The 25,016-nt window shown below is 37.6% G+C and overlaps 1 protein-coding gene across 3 annotated transcripts in view; it reads right to left on the bottom strand.

Annotated features, from left to right (window-relative positions):
* Positions 1-25,016, bottom strand: part of LOC110030881 (uridine kinase-like protein 1, chloroplastic) — a 33,439-nt gene that overhangs the window by 8,134 nt on the left and 289 nt on the right. For 2 of the 3 annotated variants that reach the window (XR_002294685.1, XM_020733839.1), the window contains exons 2-6: positions 24,861-24,952; positions 22,839-22,908; positions 8,673-8,791; positions 8,269-8,365; positions 7,615-7,694 (exon numbers count right to left, since the gene is read on the bottom strand). Coding sequence is in view for 2 of the 3 variants with exons in the window: in XM_020733839.1 (XP_020589498.1) it covers positions 7,615-7,694; positions 8,269-8,365; positions 8,673-8,791; positions 22,839-22,908; positions 24,861-24,952 (458 nt within the window). In the remaining variant the exon portion in view is untranslated. Of the gene's footprint in view, positions 1-7,614; positions 7,695-8,268; positions 8,366-8,672; positions 8,792-22,838; positions 22,909-24,860; positions 24,958-25,016 lie in introns of all 3 variants that reach the window. The other variant, XM_020733840.1, reaches the window with a different exon arrangement.

The raw sequence follows: 25,016 nt of genomic DNA, 5'->3' as shown, positions 1-25,016 counted from the left end.
ATCTTGAAAACAAACCACCTGATCTTAATCGAGAGTTTTCTTAAGTGATTTCGATTATTTAAGATGTAATTAACTATAGGGGTTTGTCTCTATAGAGAACCAGGAACACAGATAAAATAAACCCTATCTAATTTTTTATGTTAGGTAGGGGAACTTGTTGGCCTTTTTATAAAATATTTCGCAGACCAATATGGATGTCACAAATTCTTTAGTTTAGGTGATTGAATCTCTATTACAAGTGATATATTTATTCTTCGGGATAAGTGTATTACCCGTAGTATTGTATTCAATCATCTAAATTACTTAAATGTGAGATCCGTTTGGTCTCACCTATTTTAAAATTAAAATGTTACTTTTAAAAATAAAAAATGTTATATTTATATTTAAATTATTTTCAAAATCACAAAATCATTCATTTTTTCAAACCAACGAAGTTTAAAAAATATATATATAAAACGGCCGACAAGCTCAGATATATATTTGTACTCGAGGGTCGTCGAAGGCTACTCGATCACCCGGATGTATAAAGTCTGCCACTTAACTAAAAGGGTGTTCTATCGAACACGTCCTACTGAACCTAACTTAGGGAGGGTACTCCTTAGCCCAAACAGATAATCAACAGGTGGACAACCAATGTTTAAAATGCATTTAAAATTTATATTTTTAGCATGCACATAGATTTCAGGCATACAAAAAAGGATTGTATCAATTTTGTTTGTAGCGAAAAAATATTTTTTTATTTAGAAAAAGGTGTATATGTTCTTGTCAAATTTGTTTTTCATCAATTTTGAAAAGTGTAGTTGTCCACGAGTCGATCACGTTGTCGAGCGTAGAACCCCAGCAACCTAAGAAGGTACGGGTCAACTCCCGCTAGTCTGATGTCGGTGAATGATATGACATCCTACGGTTCACCGGGTCCGTGGAGGGGTGTCCCGAAGTTGTAGGATGGAACATCATTATGCTCTATCACCGATTTGTCTTTGTCATCACCGCCCTAAGCCCCAAAACAAAACCGACCTACTTGCGACATTGCTTGATGATTTCACGTATAACAAAAGGCTATACGTTGACACTTATGTATCGGACATAAGCATAAAAAAACGAACCAAGAAGCAAGGAAAAAAAACAAAAATGAGGTGAGAGAGAGGAGACACTGATCCACCTAAAACACTGAAAAAACGGAGGATGAATCAGTTCCCAAAACTCATGACGAAAAGACTTGAAAAAGTAGGGCCCAAGGTCCTTGAATCAATCCAAAAGGATGGCATTTTCTCGCTTTATTAGAATTGGATCAACCCAAGGACGGTGTCCTTTCCAAATCTTGTTTCGAACGAGTCAAAACGGGCCCGAACCGACGCGACGATCACCCACAAATGACCTCCCCGACATCGATGTCTAACCTCCAAAAACATCTTTCATAGGCTCAATTTGACTCAGCTAAATGCTCTCCCAAATAAAAAAAAACTCGTAAATCATCCAAACCCAACAAATCAAGCAAAAGGAAAGTGACCCGGGGGAAACCACCACTAGCATTTCCAAACCCATATCAAAATTAAGGTTTCCCAACTCCCAAATTAATCAATAGTTTCATATATCAAATAAACATAGAGTCTTCCAATAGAGCCACATAAATGCTTAATAAATGCTCACGGCCGGGGTCAATAGAGAAGAGGAAGCAGCCACCAAGGCTCTCAGCTAAGTCCACCAATAGAAGAAGGCACTCACGGCTAAGACAAGAAACAAGGCCAAAAGAGGGTAGAGGGTCACGGGTAAGGCCAACAAAAGCACAATCGAGCTCCAAACTAGCTTACGGGTAGGAGTCAGAACAAACCAAACTAAATTTCATATAGGGAAGCTCACGACCACAGATGGCAAGCGGGAGCCCACACAACATAAATCCACAGGTGGGGGACAAAAAGGAAGCAGACCTATGCCTACTGATCTCACGGTTAGAGGGCAAAACCGAAGGCCACAAGGGCAGTGCCCACTGAACAAGGCTCACGACCAAAGTAAGGAAAATCAGCCCAAGCACAAGAAAGGCTCACGGCCAAGACAAGTCGAATCAATTCCATGAGGATCTTTGATATACATAAGAGAGTACAAAATATAACCATAATTTTGGGATGACAAATTTGATCTGCCAACAATCATCCAAGTAATTCGAGTCCGACAAGAAGGACCAAATCAAATTAAACAAACCTCAATATGTCTCACGAGTAAGAGTAGGAAACAGCTCAGGAAGCCACCAAGGCTCACAAATAGGAACAACACAAAAAAACACAAGCTAGACCCTCGGGTAAGGGCCTAAGACAAGCCAAACCGAGCCCCCAGCCAGCCCTCGGGTAGAGACAAAAGCAAGCACAGGGCAGCCACCAAGACTTTCGAGTAGGGACAAGTATAAATCCTAAAGATAGGCTCTTGGGTAGGAGCTAAACCAGCAAATTAAGCCCCCAAACAAAGCCAAAACAAACCCCTCAAGGTCCATAAATGAAGTTCAAACAATTAGTACAAAGCCTTAACCAAAACCAAAAGTCAAGTCTCAACAAAGCTCAACCTCCAACCCTTCCAAGGTGAAAACCGAGCTCCAATAGAGACCAAACCCAACCTTTGAAGGCCAACAAATGAAACCATAATAACAAATCCACACCCAGCCACCTCATAATGAAACCGAGCACCAATAGAGGTCCAAACCCAACCATAGTAAAGGTTCAAAACCCATGCCATCCAAGGGTTAAAGAATACCCATATGCCCTTGAAACATCAAAATATGGAGCCAAAATATGTTTTAAACTATAACAGTAGCATGAAAAATATTTTGAGCTACCAATATAATTGTTCTAAGCATGATAGATGTTCCCTTCCCCTTCGAGGAGCCAAACCAAACTATCAAAGCAGGATATAAGACACTTCCAAGTGAAATAGATTTTCTCACAACATGTATTTCAAGGAAAAGCTACAAGGAGCCAAATCGAGCCGCAGCTAAAGCTCAGAACCCGGTCACAACAAAAGCTAGAAAACATCCTCATGCCTTCAAAACATCAAAACATAGGGCCACCACGTGTTTCGAACAAGAACAGTTGTAGAACTTTCCCAAATCAAGATGAATCTCTTCATAGCATGCATTTTTAAGCCAAAAAGGAAATTAAGATGTCAAAACCGAGCCTTCCACATGCGTGAAAGACCAAATAAACCTTCCAATGTCTCATGCTAGATAAGAATAAATGAAAAGCTTCATGATACATATCCTAACATGCTTGCAAGAGGAGCTAACATTGTCTCAAAGCCATGTTTCAACCCTTCTAATTGCTTCCAATAGAAATATGCTACAATAAATAGAAACATGTCATAGCTTCACCACTTTAAGCAAGTAAACAAGTATAACTCCTAGAACATGCAAACATTTCCATTTCTAGATGCTTGAGTAACAAATATTTCAAAAATATAGGTGCAATATCACCCTAGCATGCTATATCATCCACAGCACCAAGCTCAAAGGCTCGGCAGAGGGAAAACCGAAAAGAAGCAAGGCACAGGGGGGAGAGAAGGAACCTCCTTGCAGCAAAAAGCAACACATAAATTTTTAAAAGCACTCCTCAACTTCAATCCTTCCTCCAACAGTAAGAGGAAGCCAACCCAAGTACAAAAAAACTAAAGAAGCAAGTGAGAAAAGAAAATAACAGAGTTTTCCCTCCCTCTAAGAGATTTTTCGGCCCACTGAAATGCTCCAAGTAGAGCCTAATATAGACGGAAGAAGGAGAAGGAGTGATTGAAAGATCGTAAACGGCTCGAGGAAATGAGGAGAGCATACGCCCCGGGGCGGCGCGAGAGAGGCAGAGGATGAGATCCTCGCAGGGGATAAGATCCGCGACAATGATAAGGGGATGGGTCGTCTGCGGGATCGTCTCGCGTGCGCTAGGCGAGCGCGGGAACGAGACTCCAACAGCACAGGAAGGAGCGGGCCAGGCAACCGAACGAGCTGAATTAAGGCTGAGGCCCACAAGATCGAGAAATAGAAAAAAAAAGGGGGGAGGAGATAGATTTAGGTTTAAGGGATTATAAGTTATTAATTATAATAATAATAATAATATATCATTTATTATTATAATTAATATTTAATTGTGTATCTTTCCCCAAACACGTCGTCGTAGTGAAACGAACGTCTCCCCTAGGCAAAATCGACGTTCTGGACGCATCGGAAATCTTTAAGGGACTATAAGTTATTAATTATAATAATAATAATAATAATAATAACAATAATATATCATTTATTATTATAATTAATATTTAATTGTGTATTTTTCCCCAAACACATCGTCGTAGAGAAACGAACGTCTCCCCTAGGCAAAGTCGACGTTCCAGACGCGTCGGCGCAGCTTATTTCGTCAACTGAAGTCGTTTAGGCAACCTCGTCGACGATCGGGACGAAAACGCGTCGCGGCCCGAATCCTATCAAAATTTCTGTGTGAGCTCAATTAAACAGAACGGTGCAGAGTGCAACGGCGCCAGATCAACGCGTACAGTCAATTCTAAGGCCAACAGTCCTATAGAGATTCTCCTTGAGCTCCCTTACAGAGTAGCCTCACCTACTAAGTGCTAGAAATCAAAAACTACCATGCAGAACGTCAAGTCGAGCAATTGAAACCTCAGAATTTCTAACGGTGAGGGCTCCTTTGTTAGTTTTCTAGGAATAGTCGACAAGAAAGTCCTACGTCTATAACCTAGGCTATCAAAAAGGAGAGACTAGACCTCCGCCAAAAGTGAGGTCAACAGGTACTCTAGTTGTATCTCGTTTCGATGTGATGATCCTCCTCCAAGGGTGGAGTGGGGCTCTGGCTATATCTCGCTCTCGAGGGGGTATTTATCTCCAAATTTCCTTGCCCCACATCAACCCCACCACTTGGCCGCCCCTTCCCTGCTACAGCCGCCCAGACAACCTCCTTTTGTTGTTTATGTAATTCCTTTTATCCAGCCACCTTCCCCCTCTTCCTTTACTGCAGTCACATAGAACAGTGTCTTATTATTGTTCCTTTGTTGTCCTCCAGCAAGACCAAATACCAGCCACCCCATGTCGTTTCATGTAGCCTATATCCTTCCCCTATCTTCCCGCATCGCTCACAATCGTTGTTCCAAGCTGCTGCCATCTGGAAAATAGCAAAAATGTTTTTATGTTGTCCAACTGCCACCCTACTTGTTGTAACTCCCAGAAAACCGCACCAACTGTTATTATACTTCATCCCAGTGCCCATACCATCATTCCCACCACTTGCCACCCTTTCCAAACCTCATAGCTGAGCACCATCACCATTGGATCAAAACCTAGTGGGAATTTGTGTCGAATCCATTGTTATTTTCCCTTTTAGTGTATTAGTTGTAACTGTCTATTGGCCACTCAATAATAATAATTGTTCTTTTTTGTTATTTGAGTTAACTCCGATATCATTTGGTATCAGAGCTAGCCTAAACCTAGTCTTATCCTTGAGTTTCTAGCATCCACTAATACCCAATCCCCACTTCCATACAGCAATACCTTCGTTGATTTTTCAAACCAGCCACTCAAAAATTTTCTTCCCCTCATAAATCATCACTATACACCCTCTTCCACCTACCCAAACCTAAATCCCAACCACGCCACCAAAGAGACAATTGTCGGAGACCAGATTAGGAGGATTTGGCATAATATCGTCTAAGATAAATGTATAAAGAGAGGTCCATAGACTTGCTATGAAAGTCCTCCAACTATAACAGAGGCTTGCCACTTCAAGGAGAGAATTTCAAGGAGAGAATTTGAACGGTTCATTATTAGTCACAACAGTGATTTGCTAAACGAAAGGAATAGAATGAATCCCTTCCACTGTGTGGATTTCAGGGATGAAGAGCTTCTACTTTGAAGATTTAACTTGAATGTCTAAGAAGTTGGGCTGTTGAAGTAAATGTGGATTTATCATGTTTTGACAATCATTGTGATCTGGACAAGTTAAGTGGCTCCAAACAGTGAAACTTTTCTTTAAGTACCAAGTGGGAAAATTTGAAGCATCTACGTGTGAAAAAAAAAAGACAAGATCACTACCTGATCCAGGATGACGAAAGATGCGGTGTCAGTACCTACCAGTTTATTATGGATAGGATATGTAGGCCATAGCTTAAAAAGTGGAGAGACAACATAATCAAATGATTGGCATACCTTAAAGGCAGAGTTTAACCTCCGAATTGAGCAGTCAACACTTCCTTTACGTGAATTTACCTCCTATTTGGAGAGGGGTCCATTCATATTTCCTGATTCTATAAAAATGTTATCATATTATTAAGGCATTTTTGGATTATGTTTCTGTCAAAACAGTCATCAACGCCCTCTATTTTCCTGTATAATGCTATATCTAAGGGTGAGTGGTGCTCTGATTGTAGTCAAGGGCGACTGGTGCTCCGGCTGTATCCAAGGGGGACTGGTGCTCCGGTTGTATCTCGCTCCTAAGGGAATATTTATCTCTGACTTTCCTTGCGCCGCATCTGCCTCATCACTCTGGACTGCCCCTTCCCCACGACAGCAACCTGTAACAGCCTCCTTTTGTTGTTTTCTAGAGTTCCTGCTGCCCAGCCGCCTTCACCCCTTCCCTCATAGCCGCGGTAGCATAAACAGCGTCCCTTTGTTGTCCTCCTGCAGAACTAGTCGTCAGCCACCCCTTGTGCGATTTCCTGCAACCCCCACTCTTCATCCAACATTCTTGCATCACCCTCAATCGTTGTTCCTCATTGTTGTCATCTAGAAAACAACATACCAGTTGTTTTCCTACCGTCCAGCTTCCCCCCACTCATTGCCACTCCCAGAAAACTGCTCCATTCATTGTTATATTTCATCCCAGCACCCATACCATCATTCCTGCCACTTGCCACCCTCCCAAGCCCTATAGCCGACCACCAAGCTCCTGGATCAAACCCTAATGTGAGTTTGTGTCATGTCTGTTGTTATTTTCCCTTTTAGTGTGTTGGTTGTAACCGCCTATTGGTATTCTAGTAAAAATATTTATTTGTTTATTATTGTTTGGGTTAAACTCCGATGTCAAATAGTGTATTTAATTATTTCATTATATCATGTTAACATTTTTATCACATTGCTAATTATGACAAATCGTTGAACTTTTAATATCTTTATAGTTATTAATAAATAATTATCTTTTAGAAGTACTTCGATAAAAAAAATATTTTGACAAATAATTATATTCACCAAGGTTTGTTGTTACGCAGGATTGCATTAATAATCTTTGGGGACATTTTAAAAAAAATGAGCACTTTACCTTTTAACTGTGAAAATTGTAATGCATAATTTGTGCATTACCTAATCAAGATTGAATTAATAATTTTTGGGGTCATTTGAAAGAAAAATGAGCACTTCACCTCATAAATGAGAAATTTTAACAATCAAGGCTAGTTTAAGCCTCTTTATATGAAATAGAAGCAAGTCTACATCTATGCATTAATATTGATGTTGTTGAAATTTTAAATAATGAAACATTTACACAGCTTATTACATCAGACCTCCAAATAGGCTACGGGCAAGTATGCTCAAGCAATGAAAAAATTACAATATTCTATATCCACTAGTAAAAAGAACGTGCATACCTGTTCAAGCACCGAGTTAATATCCCGACCTCTCTCAACTGTATCTCTTCTAATTCTTCTAGCAAGCCTAACATCAGCATCTATCAGTGCAATATTAGAATGAGGGCGATGATGGATAAATGTAATATATTTCATCTTGATATATAAGAAAATTTTAAAACAGAAGATTATTTAGCTTCCTCGTGATAGTATTCATAATGGTCTCAGTAAATAACGGTAACTAAGAACAACCAAGTAACGAAATTCATGCTCGGGCATAGTAATTGAGATGAAAGTCTCGTTTGAAGAAACTTTTCTGCTACTTTCAGCTTCAGAATAATTCCTTCATTTTATGAGTTGTTTGATTATTGTGTTTTTTTAGAAACACTTCTAAAAGAAACTCCTTTTTTTTTTGCCAATTTCAGCTGTAAACTTCTATCAAACTTTAAAATGCGGATTTTAAAAAAACTGTATTTTGATAGGTTTGTTTAAAAAGAGAAACCTAACCAAATAAAGCCTAAGCCCGATCAATTCGGGTGAGTCCTAAAAATTCTCAAGATAGTAAAATGGGACATAATGAAAGCAAAAAGGTTAAATAAGTGGAAGAGAAGCTCATTCTGAAATATAAAAATACTCTGATGGGAAAAGAATGCAATATAGAAAACAAAAACCAACCAGTATCAACAAATATCTTCATGTCCATTAGGTTGCGAACTCGTGGATCATGGAAAACTAGAATCCCTTCCAAAATAATAACATCCGATGCATTCACCTAGCAAAATTAACTTTGTTAAGCAAATGTAACCACCATAATCAAAAGATAAAAGAATAACAGATGCAGGCAGGCACTCACTATTGGTCAAACAATAAATGCTAATGAAAGGAAAGTTTGGTCAAACAATAAATGCTAATGAAAGGAAAGTTAGGTTTAAAGCACCAAAGTGCTATACATGTAAATATGAAAATTTAGGTGTGAGATATGCAAATACATAAGAATTGTGGGCTCCGTATGTAAATTTCCCACTAAGAATCCAATCATTAGAAGGTAATCCAGAAATTTGAGTTCAGTTGAAGCATACCTTCCGGAAACTTTCACAGCATCGGCGATGATTCTTAAAATCATAGATGGGAATGTTGACGGAGTGTCCACTTTTCAACTTGGTCATACAGTCAATGAGTTGATCTGTGTCAAAGGCATCTAAAAAAACAGAAAATTGATTTCACACAACAACATAAAAATAATTTTTAAAAGCTGGAATAAGAAAGCCTTATCAAGTTTTATGCTCTCCTTAAAGATTCTCAAATAGTAAAAGTTATGAATGCAGAAGAGAACCAAGGTTGTGGGCTCCGAAAATTCCGACCGCGCCCCAGGAATCTCTGCATTTATTCTATTTTTGTTTGTTGAGAGAGCATTGAAGGGTTAAATTTTCAGAAGACAGTTTAGGTTGTTAGATAAGACACTACCTAGAGATTTTGCCATCATTTTGCGAGGATTTCTTGATCTGGGATTTGAGATTTCTCATAGGCGCAGACCCCTATAGTTAATTATCCCTCCCCAATACAGATGATCACAATCAATTAAGGCTAGTCATTAAGAACTGAATATTCGATAGATAATAGTTGCAGGCATATATTTTAAATTGTAAAATTTATCACCTGAAGCTTAAAGCGGATAGTGGGGAAACAACGATGAAATCCTATCAAGATCTAATGGTTTCGTCGTCCCGGGTCATCGTTGTCCCCGATCTACTTAGTCAGAAATGGTAGTCGACACAACCTTATTGAATGATTATTGTCAGCAACCATGAAATGCATCACCCAAGAGATCCTTGTAGAACAGGGATGGATGTTTGTCTACAACAACAACAAGTCTTTATCCCACTTATTGGCTAAAGTGGTGGATGTTTATCTAAGGGGATAAATTTAAGTTGATTTTAGCCAACATAAGGTTTTACGCTAATCAATTGCACCCTTATGGTTCACAACTCAAAGGGTAGAAAGTTATTGAGGAACATACTAGTGGTGGTCGTGATTGTAATATAATAGTGTCATTTGGCAGCACCACCCGGTCAAAGGACTCTGGTCATAGCCATTACTTTGTGGTATCATTTGACGACATAACCATGCGGACAGATGACTCAAGCCACGTCCTTACTGGCATGTAATTGCTTTGATTGTGAATAACATAATACAATTGATACGACATTTACTCTTTGTGAGCTTAAGTCAATCAAAAGTTTGTCACTCTCGACAAACTATTGCAGGAGGTGGATGAATTTTTGTTTTAACTTTTAAGTGTTTAATTTTACTTGAAATACTAGTTTGAAGCTTATACTAAATGTTGGTTTAAAATTAACCCTCCGTTGAGATTTTCAGTCAGCACAATCCTAATCGGGGACTTAAATATTTAAAACTTTTATATTTGCAGGGCATTTGATTTTGTTAGTTTAGGCCTTTTAGGAAACAAGTCATGTTGACTCCTGTTCTTATAAAGAGATTGATCGTACAATATGATTTAGACTTGTAAATTTTTATATTTATGATTTGAACATTTATTATTAAATTTAGTAGACTCGTCAATTCCAGTACTTGTGAAGAAGCGGATCGGACTAGTTGTGTTGGACATACAACCCTACCCTCTAGACAGGGCTGCCCAATTAAAGCTTACATAACTTAATTATCTCGAGTGTGATTTCACCATAGAGATTTTATAATTTTAAAATAGGCATAGACTCTTTGAAAAGAAATTTTGTGCACTTTTCAAAAGCAATAGCGATTTGAGACAAAATAATATTTTAACACAGACAGCATTCTCAGACTTTTCAATTTAATATACTTAGTTCATTTCAATGGAGCATATGCGGGTGTATTTTGTTATATCTTGGTGTCTTTGCTTAATGTGATTGCATGATTTTGACACACTTATAAGATGTGATTAAATTATTTTTGTAACATATAATTTGATATTTTTGACACAAATACAAGAATTATCAAGTAATTAGAAGCCTTTTGATATAACACATTGAATTTGAAAGATAACTTAAAATGATATTATGTGTCTCAAAAATAATCCTAACTTGTTAGTTACACAAATATATTTATGGTATAGAAGTATGTGCATAGTCCAAATGTACAATTGATAGCGGGAATTTTTAAAATATATATGTATATAATTTTGCACAAATCTTAAAGTATCTACATTCAAATCAAAAAGTAATCACAAGACTTGTTCTGAAATTAACAAAGATTTTATGAAATTTTATGTAAACATTAGAGCTTTTGGAATACATGTAAAACCTCATTTTTTAGCTCTTTAAGGACCGTCTTCTGTTCCCTAATAAATTATATTGCAAATCCAGTGGCAAGCTTTTAAAGTTTCAAAAATTCTTAGACCAGAATTATTTTGAACCTTAGGAGCCTAAATTCAAAAGCTCAAAATTTCAAATATTTTTAAGACCTTATAGCCTAAATTTTAAAACTCAAATTCTTAAGTATTTTTAAGCCTGGGAGTCTATGTTTCAGAAGTCCAAAACTTTAAATATTTTTAAAAACTTAATAGCCTAAATGTTAAAAAGCCCATATCACAGATATTTTGACCCCTAAGAGCCTATATTTTAAAAACTCAAATTTTCAAAATATTTTAAAATTTAAAAGATTCATATTTTATTATTATATTTCTTTTTCTTTATAAGTTTCCAAATTTAAGGTAAAAGTGGTTTACAAGTCCTAATCACACGAAAATTTGGCAACCTCCCAACATCAACCCCCGTTAGAGGGCACCCTCTAACGGGGCACTAGGAAAATGTCAATTTTCTCAACAGTCTTAAAAAACTCGTTGGTCAGCGTTCTGAGACACTACGGTTGGGGAGCAAAAATACATATTTAACTTACGGTCTTAAACGATGCAACGGACCTTCAACATACTTACAAAAAGTATTAAACCACAACCCAACATTTTCCCAGCAGTGCTTTACTTTCCCCGAATAGTACCTAATTAACAAGGATGAGTGCTCGTGTTTCCAAGGAAGGGTTTTGTGTTTCCCAAGGACGGTTATATTAAAACCCATGAATTTATAAAAAATTTTCAAATGCGTCCATGATTTTCCTCAAACGGTACTTAATTCCCAAGGTTGGGTACTCATGCTTCCTCGAGTGGAAATTTTAAAAATTTGTCCTATCGACCCATTTCATTATACCTTTTCAAGCTCTGGTGGTATTCACAACAATGATCTGCGAAGATGGCAATGAACAATGAAATGAAATAAAGCACGGACTTTTTTTTACAATACAATGCAACTAGAACAAAAAAGAACAGTAGAATAGAGCTCGGGTAGAGTGCTTGGTTTATAGGAGGGGCAACTCAGTCTAAGGTTTTAAAGTGGGTTCGGATCGCGTGTGAGGAAGGAGGCAAAGGCTTCAAGCTTCAGGCTAGAGATCGAGTGGTGCGGCTAGGAAAAAAAAATGATCGCTGAGTGAGGCGCGATAGAGAGGATTGATCACAGAGGGAGGCACGGTAGAGAGGGATCAAGGGGCTTTTGGATACATGGAGGTAGGCGTGGCAAAGAGGGATTGATAGCAAGGTTGAAGAAAACATGGAGACACGAGGCTAGGGCAAGGCGATAGAGAGGAGGCAGAACGATTACAGCTTCGGTCGGCATTGCAAGAGAACCGGAGAAAGCGTCTAGTATGAACAGGAAAAAAGAAGGATGAGCAGAAGTTTCAGATGTCTTTGTGTCGTGCAAACAAAGAGGGAAGGCTTCGAAGGCGCGATGAATAGTGAGTGGGGTGGCTTCGTGCGTGCAGTTGTAGAGAACAGGAGCGAGAAATGGGAATCCAAGATTTGTATAAAAGGCAAATGAACTCTCTGTGGTTGTTGTGACCAAAAGGGAGAAATGATGAGGGAAGAAGGCTTCGGTCTTGATGAGGGAGCGGAGATGAGGGTTTCAAACTACAAAGAAAGAAGTGGAGGTTCGAGAAGAGCGAATGAGGTAGGGCAATTTCTTTGAGTGCGATCTTATTTTCTTTCAGAACAAGGGGGGTTGTCGGTTATTAGTCGTAATGCGGGCTTCAAGTGGCGGGATTAGGTAAGATTCTAAAATTAATTAATTTAATGAACTTATTTATTTATTTATTTTTCTTTTTTTTATTATAGTCAACAAAGGTTTATTTTTCTTTTAAAGAAAACATAAACAAAGGGAATCAAGGACAAACTAGCATTAGTTGTGTTTTGATTGCATATCTCTGTATAAAACCTTAAGAAATATTATTCTAATTAATTGAAAAGCTGAATTAGTTTAATTAAATTTGGACCTTGAGCACAAGTTATAAAGCAATGTAGCACGGGAAATTTGATTTGATTTCAGTTATTTCAATTAAATTGGGCCTTTTAAAATAGTTTTAAAAGAATTAATTATCTTACTGGATATAATTAGGCTTGAATATAAAAAATAGTTAGGATTATATTTAATTTCAAAAAGGAAATGAATTTATCCTCGTAACCTTACTTCTATAAATAGGGATCCATGGCTTTTACTTTGAACTAGTTGATTCAATTGAAATTTTATCTTTCTCACATGTTCTCAATTTGCCCTCTCTCTCTAGATGGATTCTAAATCCTTCCCCTCTTTTCTTTTTTGTTGTCACAATGTATCAAGGTTTGAAAAGGCAAACTTGAGAACTGAGGTATTTTTCTTCATCGAACCAAGGTATAACTTAAACTATAAATTAAAAAATAAAACTAAAAAAATTAAAGTCAATTCATAAAATATGACATAAATTACTAATAAATATTTTTAAAAATAATCAAAACCCTGAAAAAAAATAGTGACGAACAAACTAAAATAAAAGGAAGATAACTATCAGTTTAAAAAAAGAGGGGGTAGGGGGAAAATCTAGCGAACTTAATCGTAAATCTATCAAACGCTTAATACACGAGACCTCAAATCTGTGAACATGTCGGTCAACTTTTTGATTTGAAAATTTAATTTAATCTATAAAATATATAGTTTAGTTTATGAAAGAATTGTTTTAATCTTTTAGAAAATGAGACCGAATGGATCTCTGGATCTCATTAGTCTAATTTAGTCTAATAATTTGCATAATCGTGTCTGATACCCTGAATACTACACATTTCAAGAGATAAGTGTAGACTCTGACGATAGACTCAATCTTACAAACTAAGAGATTTGTGGCATCTAGTTGGTCTGCGAAGCTTTTATATGTGACTGATAAATTCTCCTATTTAATACAAAGATTAAATAAGGTTTATTTTATCTGGGTTTATTATTTTATCTGGGTTTCAAGTTCCCTATAGAGGCAAACCCCTATAGTTAATTATATCTCAAATAGCGGGAATCACTTGAGAAAACTCTCGATAATGATCAGTGGTTCTAGTCTTTAAGAATTCAATGTCTAAGTTTTCACGGTAGGACGTGGAAAAAAAACAAGTGAGAGTGATTCAAGTAAAGAGTAGGGGACGTCACAAATCCTGAGGGGTATCCTCAGTGACTTCTCAAACTATCCTATTGTGCGGCTATGTTTTAGAGAAAATGCTATTTGAATATTTTAATCCTGTCAATTTTATTCGTTTGGGACTAACACTGCATAATAACTGGTTATGCAAATAGCCCGCAGGTGCAAATAACCCACAGAGAAAGGAGGGTTTACGTCGTTCTGGACGACAACCTCGGAATCTAAAGCGAGTTAGGACTTATACTGCTCAATATGACTGTGCAGGAGCCTAAAAGAGGGTAAGGATTTACGTCGCGTTGTTGCGAGCTACCTCGAAGTCCTATGGGTTGCTATTTAGACCAAGGATAAAGTTTAGCTGGTGTAGATTTGTTTTGTTATGGTAGAATGACGGTCACCTCAACTTGTAGTCCGCTCCAAGCTCCTTGTCGTGCTGCACACGAAGTTGGCTCCGAGCTCCTCGTCGAAGTAACATTCCTAAATTCTAAGGCTCAAAAAGTTTTACCAAGTGTGTTTCAAGTTTTGGTTTTGTTGTCATTATGGGTGGTTAAAGTTGATTAGAGCGACACAGGTTATGATCCCACGGTTCCCCCGTTCTGGTATCACTATTTTCTTTCAACCTTATTTAGCTTAAACGAGTTGTGAAACACATTTAAATCGGGGAGATCTCGTTAACAACCGTGGGTTAGCTCCTCCGAGGAAATCCCGTAAATTCTAAAGAACGTGTTTTTTTTTTTTTTTAAATGTTGTTTAATTTTGGAAAATCATTTTATTTTGAATGTGAAATTGTATTCAGTACCTGCATAATGTATTAGAGCAAGAATAAATTGCAATGAATAAACAACAACAAATAAAATGTACTTGCGTATGTGGCGTATCTGTTGTTTATGTACAAATAAAATGTACATGTTATCCATGTTGCATGTTTAACTCACAAAGCACAATATAATTTGCAGGGAATTTAAATAAATTACAGAGAAAAGATGAAAACAGTAAGCAGTAGAACAAGTCGTAACAATAGCTAAGAACACCAAGCATGTGATCCTAAAGTTTACTACAACTTTTGTCTGCAACTAGCGAGCTATTACGACTTTGAGCAACAACTAGCAAGCGTACGGTGATTCCTACGACTCCGGCAGCAGCTAGGAACTTCGAACAACGCTTGTATGGTTTCCTATGAACTCAAACAGCAATGGACAACACTTATGCGGCTTCCTACGAACCTAAACAGTAGTGAGAAGCACCTAGATGGCTTCCTACGAACCCAAACAGCGGTGGGCAGCACCTAAATGGCTTCATACAAACCCAAATTGCGGTTTTGGAGTCTTGGACAGCAGCCTACAGCGTCCCTATACTCCAAACAGTGACTTTGGAGCCTTGGACAGCAGCCCACAGCGTCCCTATAGTCCAAACAGTGACTTTGGAGCCTTGGACAGCAACCCACAGCGTCCCTATAGTCCAAACAACGACTTTGGAGCTTTGGCAGCACTTCTACAATATTGGGCAGCAGCTAGGAGCTTTGGGTAGTGGTCCTACAGCTTTCATACTCCAAACAGTGGCTTTGGAGCCTTTTGGACAGCAGCCTATAGCACCCCTATACTCCAAACAGTAGCTTTGGAGCCCTTTGGGCAACAGCCTACAGCGCCCCTATACTCCAAACAGCGGCTTTGGAGCCCTGGACTGTTGCCTACAGCTTTCTTATACTCCAAACAAAAACTTCAGAGTCTTGGACAGCAGCGCCCTGGAAAGCAGTCTACAACGTCTCTATACTCCAAACAGTGGCTTTGGAGCCCTTTGGGCAGCAGCCTACAGCGCCCCTATACTCCAAACAGCGGTTTTGGATCCCTGGACAGCAACCTAAAGTGTCTTTATACTCCAAACAGCGACTTTAGAGTCTTTGACAGCAACCTACAGCGTCTCTATACTCCAAACAGTAGCTTTGGAGCCTTGGACAGTGTCCCTATACTCCAAACAGTGACTTTGGAGCTTTGGACAACAGCCTACAGCGCTTCTACGATACCAGGCAGTGACTAGGAGCTTCGGTTAGTGATCCTATAGCTGCCTACGATCCAAGACAGATGCACTTAAAGACTCCAAAATCAGTGGAAAGTGCAGCCCTTACATCTCCAAATAGTATATGTATTGAGCTAAGATCGTGAAGGTGCCGACAAGCTTCAAGGCTTCCCATGGGCTGTCTAACAGCGGGATCTATGAAGGCAAACTCATCAAAACAATGATCCATAGTGCTCAAAATCAACTCTTATGGCTCGTCCAAAATCAGCGTACTTGAGAGCTCTAAAACACCCTATGCAGCCCCAAAATCATGGTCGAACAGGCCACCCAACAGTCCCAAAGCTACGCTCAAAACAACCATAAAAGAATCCCAAAATCATACTTTTAAAAGCTCCAAGACTGCAACCAAATAAGCCATGAAAATCATCCAAGAATGCTATATAAATAATGTCCCCATATCCCTCACCAAAATTATGTAAAAGTGCAACTAGGGCAGCATAGAAAATACATAAGAGCAAGACTCTCTCCAATAAACATAGCAAGTGAAGTTTGACTTGCTCCAGGCGGGATAAAAGAATGAATTATAGCTATGACCCTAAACCTTAGCACATGAGTTTCCAAAACACATCAACAAATTATGGCCAAATGAAAATATAACAGAGGTTTGGATAACAAATCCATAAGAAAACTGTCATAAGCAAATCTTTACGCCATTTATATTTTGAAAACTCTTATCCTATCAATTACTGAAAGTTTAGCGATTAATGGTAGATGCAAAAGTTGGACAGTGGGTAAAAGGCACACTACAAAAATAAGTATTATCATGCGTCATGTTCTTTGCAGACCACAAACAATTACTTAAATCAATTTATCTTCACCAACAAACTCAACCTCATAGCAGTGCAAAAGAAAGTTACCAACAATTGAGCTCCAGAGACATACAAGTTTCATATCATCATTTAGTTAGCAATGATAAAAAAAAAATTCCATAGTCGGCTCAAAGCTTCTGAACGAGAAGAAATTCAAATAAGGAATCTTACTTGGGAAGATGATGATCTTGGGATTTGAGGAGTGAGGAAGAGGGGAACTGGGAGCCTTCGGTGAAGGAGAGGAGGGAAGGTGAGGCTTCTGTCAAGAGGAACAGAGTGAGGCGAGGGCTTCGGCACTAATAAAGGTGGGAGTTCGGTCGAGCACGAGTCTCCGTCGCAGAGAGGAGAAGCGAACAGGAGCTTCGATCGGGAGCTGCGATCGAGTCGCATAGGAGGAGCGAGATCGAAAGGAGCAAGCGTCGAGCGGGAATCTTCGGCACAGCAAGGGGTCAAGCGAGGGTTTCTGTCGAGCGGGAGAGACGAGCAGGAACTTCGTTCGGGAGAGCTGAGCGGAAGCGAGCGGGCAGGGAAGTGGGAAAGCCAAATGAAAATCCAGGAAGGCGAACCGAGCGAGATCTTTATCCATCGAATTCCAAATAGTTGTAAGCATGTGTTGGGTAGAGAATTAAATGGTTTCCATATGCAGGGACGTTTAATTGGAAAACATTAACACCTAAATATTTTTAATTAAGATAAAATTTAAATAATTTGTTTGAATTTTGAAATTTGAATTTAAAATTCAGGGAGCTGGTGTCTAGCCCGTGTTCAGCCCGAGTTCAGCCTGAATCGAACCCGAGTCGAACCTGGGTTGAGCCTGGGCCTGCACACCGCTAATTAAAAAAATATGCATCAATATCTGTGTTAATCGCTCACGCGCGAAACCATAACAATACGGGTGTCCTTCCTAGCTAAAGTCGACGTCCCGGAAGCATCTGTGTGGTCCGTTTCGTCATCCGGGGTCGTCTGGACGAGTTCTCCGACCGGCGAGTCAATTTAAGTCAAAATCATACGGGGTGCGATGAGCGCCCAAAATGCGGCGTTCTCGAGCGTTCGGGTCGCAAAGAGGTTCCCTAGGGGCTGCTCCTATTAATATAGAAACTCGACTCGAGTCTCATGTGTCGGTTCTTATCAACTCAACGAAATGCCGAGGATTCGGGACCGCCCATACGAGACTCAAAGGATTTACGAGGTGACTGAGGTGAGTGACTCGAATTTTCTAAAGGGTGTGAGTTCCATACTAGTCCTCTAGGAGGGTCAAACAAGGGAAGCCTAAAGCTAGACCATATGCTCTAAGGAGAGAGATGAAGACCTCATCCAAAAATGAGGTTAACAAATGGACCCAAGGTGAGGCACAAATAATAAAAAAAACTTTTGAGTTCTATGTTCCCAACCACTATGCTAAGGTGGGTAGCATAACAAAAATTTTTTACAAAAATAAAATTAAAGTTGCTTAAAAGAAGTCAAAATAAAATTAAAATAATAATAATAATAAATGATAAAAACAAAATAAGTAAAAGATAAAAATTAAAATTAAAAATTAAAAATCTATCAGAAACTTGAACCTATATCACCAAATCAGTGTAAATTCTAAACCTAAATAATTAAATCCTAAATATACTTAAAAAGTGTTTTTTCAAAAAATATTAAATTAAGATGCTTAAATCATGTGCCTCAAGGTGTTCTCGAATGAAAAAAAGCATAAGCTTCACTAAAGCCAAAAGATCATAAACCTAAAGGCACTTACTGGCTGCCTTGAAACAAAAGCCACAAAATCCTTTTAAATAATACCATGCACTGTTTGATATTAAAGTCGCACATCTTAACCCGATGATCATACTTTGCTTGCACCCTAATATTAAACAGTGAATCATCCTAACTACAATCCATCATGATCCATGTTCCAGCTAGCCACTCACCACCAGCTTAGAATCTTGTCGTTTGTATCCCGTGTGCATGCTCGTGGATCACTTACAGATCAACATGCATTTTCACAAGCCAAATGCTCTTGCTAGCTTATTTATCTACTCACTTGCACGAAGGCCACTCGCAACACTCCCCTCAGCCGGACAGCACACTACATCATTTCTTGTGTGGCATCCATCCAAGCACAAGCTTCACCGCCTTTTTCCCTTTACAGTTGTTTCATTCCACTGCATCTATCTCCCAATCAACTTTGTTGATGTCTCATCACAGCAATAAGCATCTCGATAACAAAAGCCTTGCCATTCTCAATCATAAACCTCATAGCTTATGCACCCAGCTTCCCAGTCCTAGCTGCCTACAAAGCTTCTTTTATGATCCGAACTCCCATAGCCCAACAAATCCAAGCACCAAAACAAAAAAGGATTTTTCCAAGCAACCCTGAACTACACAAAGTTTTCATCTTCCCCAATTCATCCTCAAATCTTATATATCAAAAGGAAGAAGTTTTACAATAATCTACCATAATATCCTGAACTTTTGTTTCAAGCTTTATGGATTTCTTCATATGTAAACATGCAACGAACACCCAAGGAAATTGGCATTTCAATAGTGCATAATTATATCTAGAAGATACTGTACAAGCACAAATATTTGCCTATGGTTTTGCAAACTATCAACATTTAGTTCTGAATTAACATTATTATTTAAGTGGCATGTTTCATTGAGGTCATAATCCTTTATTTAAAAACTATTGTTTTGGTATTTTGGATACGATTCATATCTAGCAAAGATTAATTGGACAGAATATTTCATAAAGGTTAACTCTTCAATCATTGCAAGGACGGAGCTCCCGCCTTATATCTCGCCGAATAGGCTCGGGAATGTATCTCCGATGTGGCATGGCTAGGGTATAGGAATAGCAAGGAGAAATTTGGTGGACATAGGGTTTGGGGAAATCGGAAGAAGTGGTTGAGGGTGTGAATGAAAAATTTTGGTGGAAGGATAAGGTGGATGCTAGGACCTAGGATAGGACTAGGGTTAGGCTAGCATGATACCAAATATTATCGGACCGAGTAAGAAAAACAGTGGGAGCACAATAACAAACTTCTATTAATAGGGAAATAGGGTTACAACACAACGCAACTAGGCGTAACCACACAAAACATAAACAACACAAACAAACACTTCTAAGATGTATCCCGACAGGTAGTGGAGGTCGACTAGAGGGATAGGGATGATTGGAAGGGATGATGACAGCCAAGGGATGCTGGTGGCAGCGAGGGAGGGTGAACAACTGTAGGGACAACAAGTAGGAAGGGCTGTAGGTGGTCAACAATGGCTAGTGGGGTGGCTGGGAAGAGTTGGGAAGAAGGTAAGAAGGCGGGACAGCAAGGTATGGCAGCAGGTAATGGGCAGCCGAGTGTTGGGATGAAGGGGGAGGGTTGGACAACATGAATAACATATAGAAAAGGGGTGGTTGGATGTTGGGGTGACGGAGGGGGGGAGGTTGGCAGTTGAGGAAAGGGGAGAAGAAGATTTGTGGAAGGTAAAAGGGAAGGATACAATACCACATTGAAGTAGGATACAGTCAGAGCACCACGACCTCATCGGATACAACCCTAGAACAAGGAGGACTCCACAGAGGAATCTGAAAATAAACATAACCAAAAAATTAATCCTAAACTCTGAAACAATGAAGAAATATCTCCCGCACGAAGGAGAAGCAGAAAAGAAAGGAGGAGAGGGGCGGGCGGTAGTCCCAGCCGCTTGGCCTTGGTTAACCTTGGACCTGCCTCAATTGGGCCAACCGGTTCAATAGCAGGAACTCCCGCTGCGAGAGACCCCGCTCTCGTGTCAAGGAGTCCGTCCACTCCCGCGTCTGTCGATGTTCAAATTTAAAATTTATTCATTTATATGACCAGCTTTATAAATTCTTTTATCTAAATAAGAAACATAAAGAAGCCTTATATGAACTAAGATAGAGTTATTAATCAAGTATACTAGTACACTTACAACTCTAATCTCACTAACTTCTGCTTGTAGGCCTAGGTCTAAGAATGAGGAAAATCAAGAGTATTAAGATTTTTTTTTTTTAATGAGCATGAAGATTATTTGAGAATGAGTAGAAGGCGATACTTGAGCAAGAAATTTTGCTAGAGGAACTATTATTTAAAAAAAATTAAGGAGTCATCAGTCACTACTTGTGCTCCACAACCACTATAGACGAAGATATAGATTGCACCCCAACTTCCTATATTGCAGCTCGCTTCATCATAGGTTGACTTCCTTTGTCCATATTTACCAATGTTAGATTACTGCATATAATGCCATAGTATTTAGTATTAATTTATACCACTGCCATGCAATGATGAGATCGTATGTGAGATTAGTTTAAAAACAATGCCAAAGTCTCTAAATTCTTCTTTCTACGCCCTAACCTACAAATAAAAGATGTTAGTGAAGCAAGTCATCCATAATGCATGCAAGCACAAGGCTTTTGTGTAAACACTTCGAAAGAAGACTTATTGGGATCAATTGATGCAACAAACAAATTAGATTTAAATTAAGTTCAATAATTTCAATTAAATTAGGATTTTTAATTATATTTGATTAACTAACATTAATCATCATTTTGAATAATATTAAACTAGGCAGTATGCTCACTTTAAAAAGCCTTTTGTATTCATTACGGAGAGGACGTGCCTCTAAAAAATCCTAGCATGTGTCTAACATGCTGAGAAAATTTTATGAATTAGTTTTTATTCCAAATTTAAAGCCAAACATAGTCGGAATCTAACATAGTCAAGGCTCGCCTAGAAATGGCAAAAACAAGCATTGGAACAGAACAACACAAACAAGTTGTTCCTGGTTCAACAATTTTAGTTCAAGTTGGACAGTCAAATGTTTCTTTGTTATACCAGTTTGATCTAACTAGTGATACATCAACATGTTCATATTTTATGTAATTATTATAAAGATTAAATAATCCATTTTGGGTTATGGGTATATTATGTAGTCAGCAAAAGCATAAAGGCATGCTTAATAATTAATGTTAATGTTGATGTGGCGTTTGGAATGAAGTTTACTTGATGAAATATTGAAATATAATTATAAGTACACCGTGTTAGTTTTTCTTTTAATGGCCCTTAATCTTCTACATGATACATACAATCTTATAATTTATTGTGTGTTAATTTTTTTTTATAAAAAACTTCCATCCCGTGTTCTAGCTATGCAGTTTATAATAATAACTTCTAAAAACAATATTATATCATGGCGCGTCATGTTCTGCCTTTTAAGTTTATTTCATGTCCTCATATCTATGTCTCATGTTGATGTTCATGCTTCCGAGACATTAGGGCATTTTTTAAAAGATAGAAATCTATCCCAAGTATTTTATTGATTGAGAGTATGACAAAAAAACAATAATAAATAAGTAGGCCGGTATAAAGCTACTTAAAAATTAAGAGGGCATAAAGCCGATTATAGATCAAATAAAAAGCAAGGATCTAGCGAATACTTAATTTAGAGAATGAATGAGGCAAAAATAAAACCAATGACCTCTAACTAAAGAACTAGGGAGCATAGCATATCACTTGACTTATAATTCTTTCTATTCTTTTGATGTCAATTTGCATAAAAAAGCAATGCATAGTAAGAATTTGACTAAGTTCTTAAAATTTAAGAATATTCTCTTGCAATCCTAGAATTGTAGTGCGGAAAGTCAAAGAAACTTTAAATAGAAGTTTGGTTGGTGGAAAAAACCTATCTCTTATCAGCATATAAAATACAAGGAAAAATCATTAGAGCATGTTGTAGTTGTTGTGATTCTTTTTAATGTACATAGTACAATCAAGCAAAGTCTCATTTGTATCCATCTCCATTTCTCATATGTCCATGATCTTGAACTCTTTGAATGTTCTTTCCTAGCTACAACACAATGATGTCAATAATATAGTTAAACACAATTACCTGGATGATCAAAATTATAGTCATTGGCACGTTCAGCGTCCTCTGCAGTCAGACCTCGATAAAATGAATCCTGTAAGTTCCATGTAAATTTGAGTGAAATAAATGTAATAATTTAAATAAAAAAGGTGAAAGAGTCATAAATTTCAAAAGTATATTACAAAAATAAATAATGTTTCACCAATTAAAGTCCTATATGGCATGTAATTAAACTTATTCTATCTATTCCAATATAAACATCTAATACTGCTCTAATTATACCAATTATATATCAGAAAGTAGCGTTTCGACTCAACACCACATTAAGTGTTCAATCTTACCATGTTGAATACTTCAATAAATTAGTAGCATTACTCTTATGGGTTGTAAAATTTTGTTAAGCATTTTTACTCTTATCATATTGTGTTAGGCATGGCATCTAGTGGCTCTCATTATTTTATAATCCAAGAAGAAATTCTTGACACTATTTGCAAACCTCCCGAATACTTTCTGGTACAATGTCAATATTTTGGGCATATTTTATGAAACAAATAAAAATATAATTATGAAAATTAAGATTATCAAATTTTATTTGAAACTCCTAAGACATAATGAGAACTATAATTTTACTCCTATTAAGTTGTTGTAACTTGAAGTAGCTTATTATTATTATTATTATTATTATTATTATTTGTTGTTCTTGCTCTTGTTCTTGTTGTTGTGGTTGCCATTGTTGCTACAATTAATAAAGTGATTAATACTAGTGGTATTATTATTATTATTATTATGGTCACTTTTTTTGTTGTTGGTGTTATTGTGTTCACCCATAACATGTTCGTATTCCCCTATAAGTGCATGCAAATTATGCACATATCCAACAAGTTTTAACACAATACATCAGCAACAATAGCCAATACCATAGCCAAACATCCCACCTTGCTGAATGAGGACTCCATGAATCATCCTTTGTTCACCGTCACCATCAAGCTTCATGAAGAAGCTACTGCTACTTTGAAACCCCATTTTTCATTGTAAGTTTTTCACGTTAGGTTTCTAGTTCTCCTTAACAAAACTTTTCACATCCCATTACATGAGAAAACCTTTCATCAGTCTTGCAAACGTGCACTAAACAAACAAAAAAAATGGACTGAATAAAAATATTGGGCCTAAAATAAGTTTGTAGACCAAGAAACAAATTTGAGAACCATTGCTTTAGTTTCATATCTGACACAAGTAAATAATCAAACTAAAATAGGGGCATTTACATAGATAACACAAAATTCTTATGTATTTGCACATCTAACACCTAAACTTTTAGACACATATTACTCAAATCTTTAATATCGAATAAAAAATAGCACAATTACCGCTTTTTAAAAGTCAAATACAAATTTTCATGAAAATCTTTTAAGCACCAAAGTGCTATGTATGTAAATAAGGAAATTTAGGTGTGAGATATGTAATTACATAATAATTTGGAGCTACATATGTAAATTTCCCACTTAAATAATTTTTGTATTCTAAGGCCAAGGATATAACTTTATATTCTAGGAACCTTTGAGAAAGCTACTCCCATACTTTCTAGTCATCTTACCTAAACTTTTTGGTCCAATTTGAGCATTATAATTCCCTTCTCAACATTCAATTTGCTTTTATGTGCATTCATGATTGCTCAACATACACACCAATACTATTTCCAGCTAAATCATTGGCATGAGGTTCAAACCTCAATCTGGCAACTCTAAACTCTAAAACAGCTCAGAATTAAACAAAATACCCGGATAATGCTGCGAAGAAGAGAAGTAGAAAAGACAAGTGAACAATTTATGATTTATCATTTCCTAAAACTTCTAAAATCATTAAGAACTACCAGTTATACCAAACCACACAATAAAATCAACTACTCAAAGAAATAAGCGAATCATTTATTCGCGCTACTTGTATATGTTCATGTGATCATCGAGCCTACTTACAATTCATAAAATATAAACAAACAAGAGCATGAGAAGAAAAATCAGTCAATGATAATGATACTTGTCCCTTTACCTGATAAACAAGAACAACCCGTTGATCATGAAGCTGCTGGATGATCATATCGCACACAGTAGTTTTCCCGGAAGCCGAACCGCCCGAAACCCCTGCACTGCAGAAGCAATTATTCCCTATCAAAAAGAACAGGATAAGGAGTAAATTTGGATTAAT

The sequence above is a fragment of the Phalaenopsis equestris genome, unplaced genomic scaffold, assembly GCF_001263595.1.
Source record: "Phalaenopsis equestris unplaced genomic scaffold, ASM126359v1 Scaffold000761, whole genome shotgun sequence".
In the NCBI taxonomy this organism is placed as follows: domain Eukaryota; kingdom Viridiplantae; phylum Streptophyta; class Magnoliopsida; order Asparagales; family Orchidaceae; genus Phalaenopsis; species Phalaenopsis equestris.
This window is presented reverse-complemented; position numbering and strand designations above follow the sequence as displayed.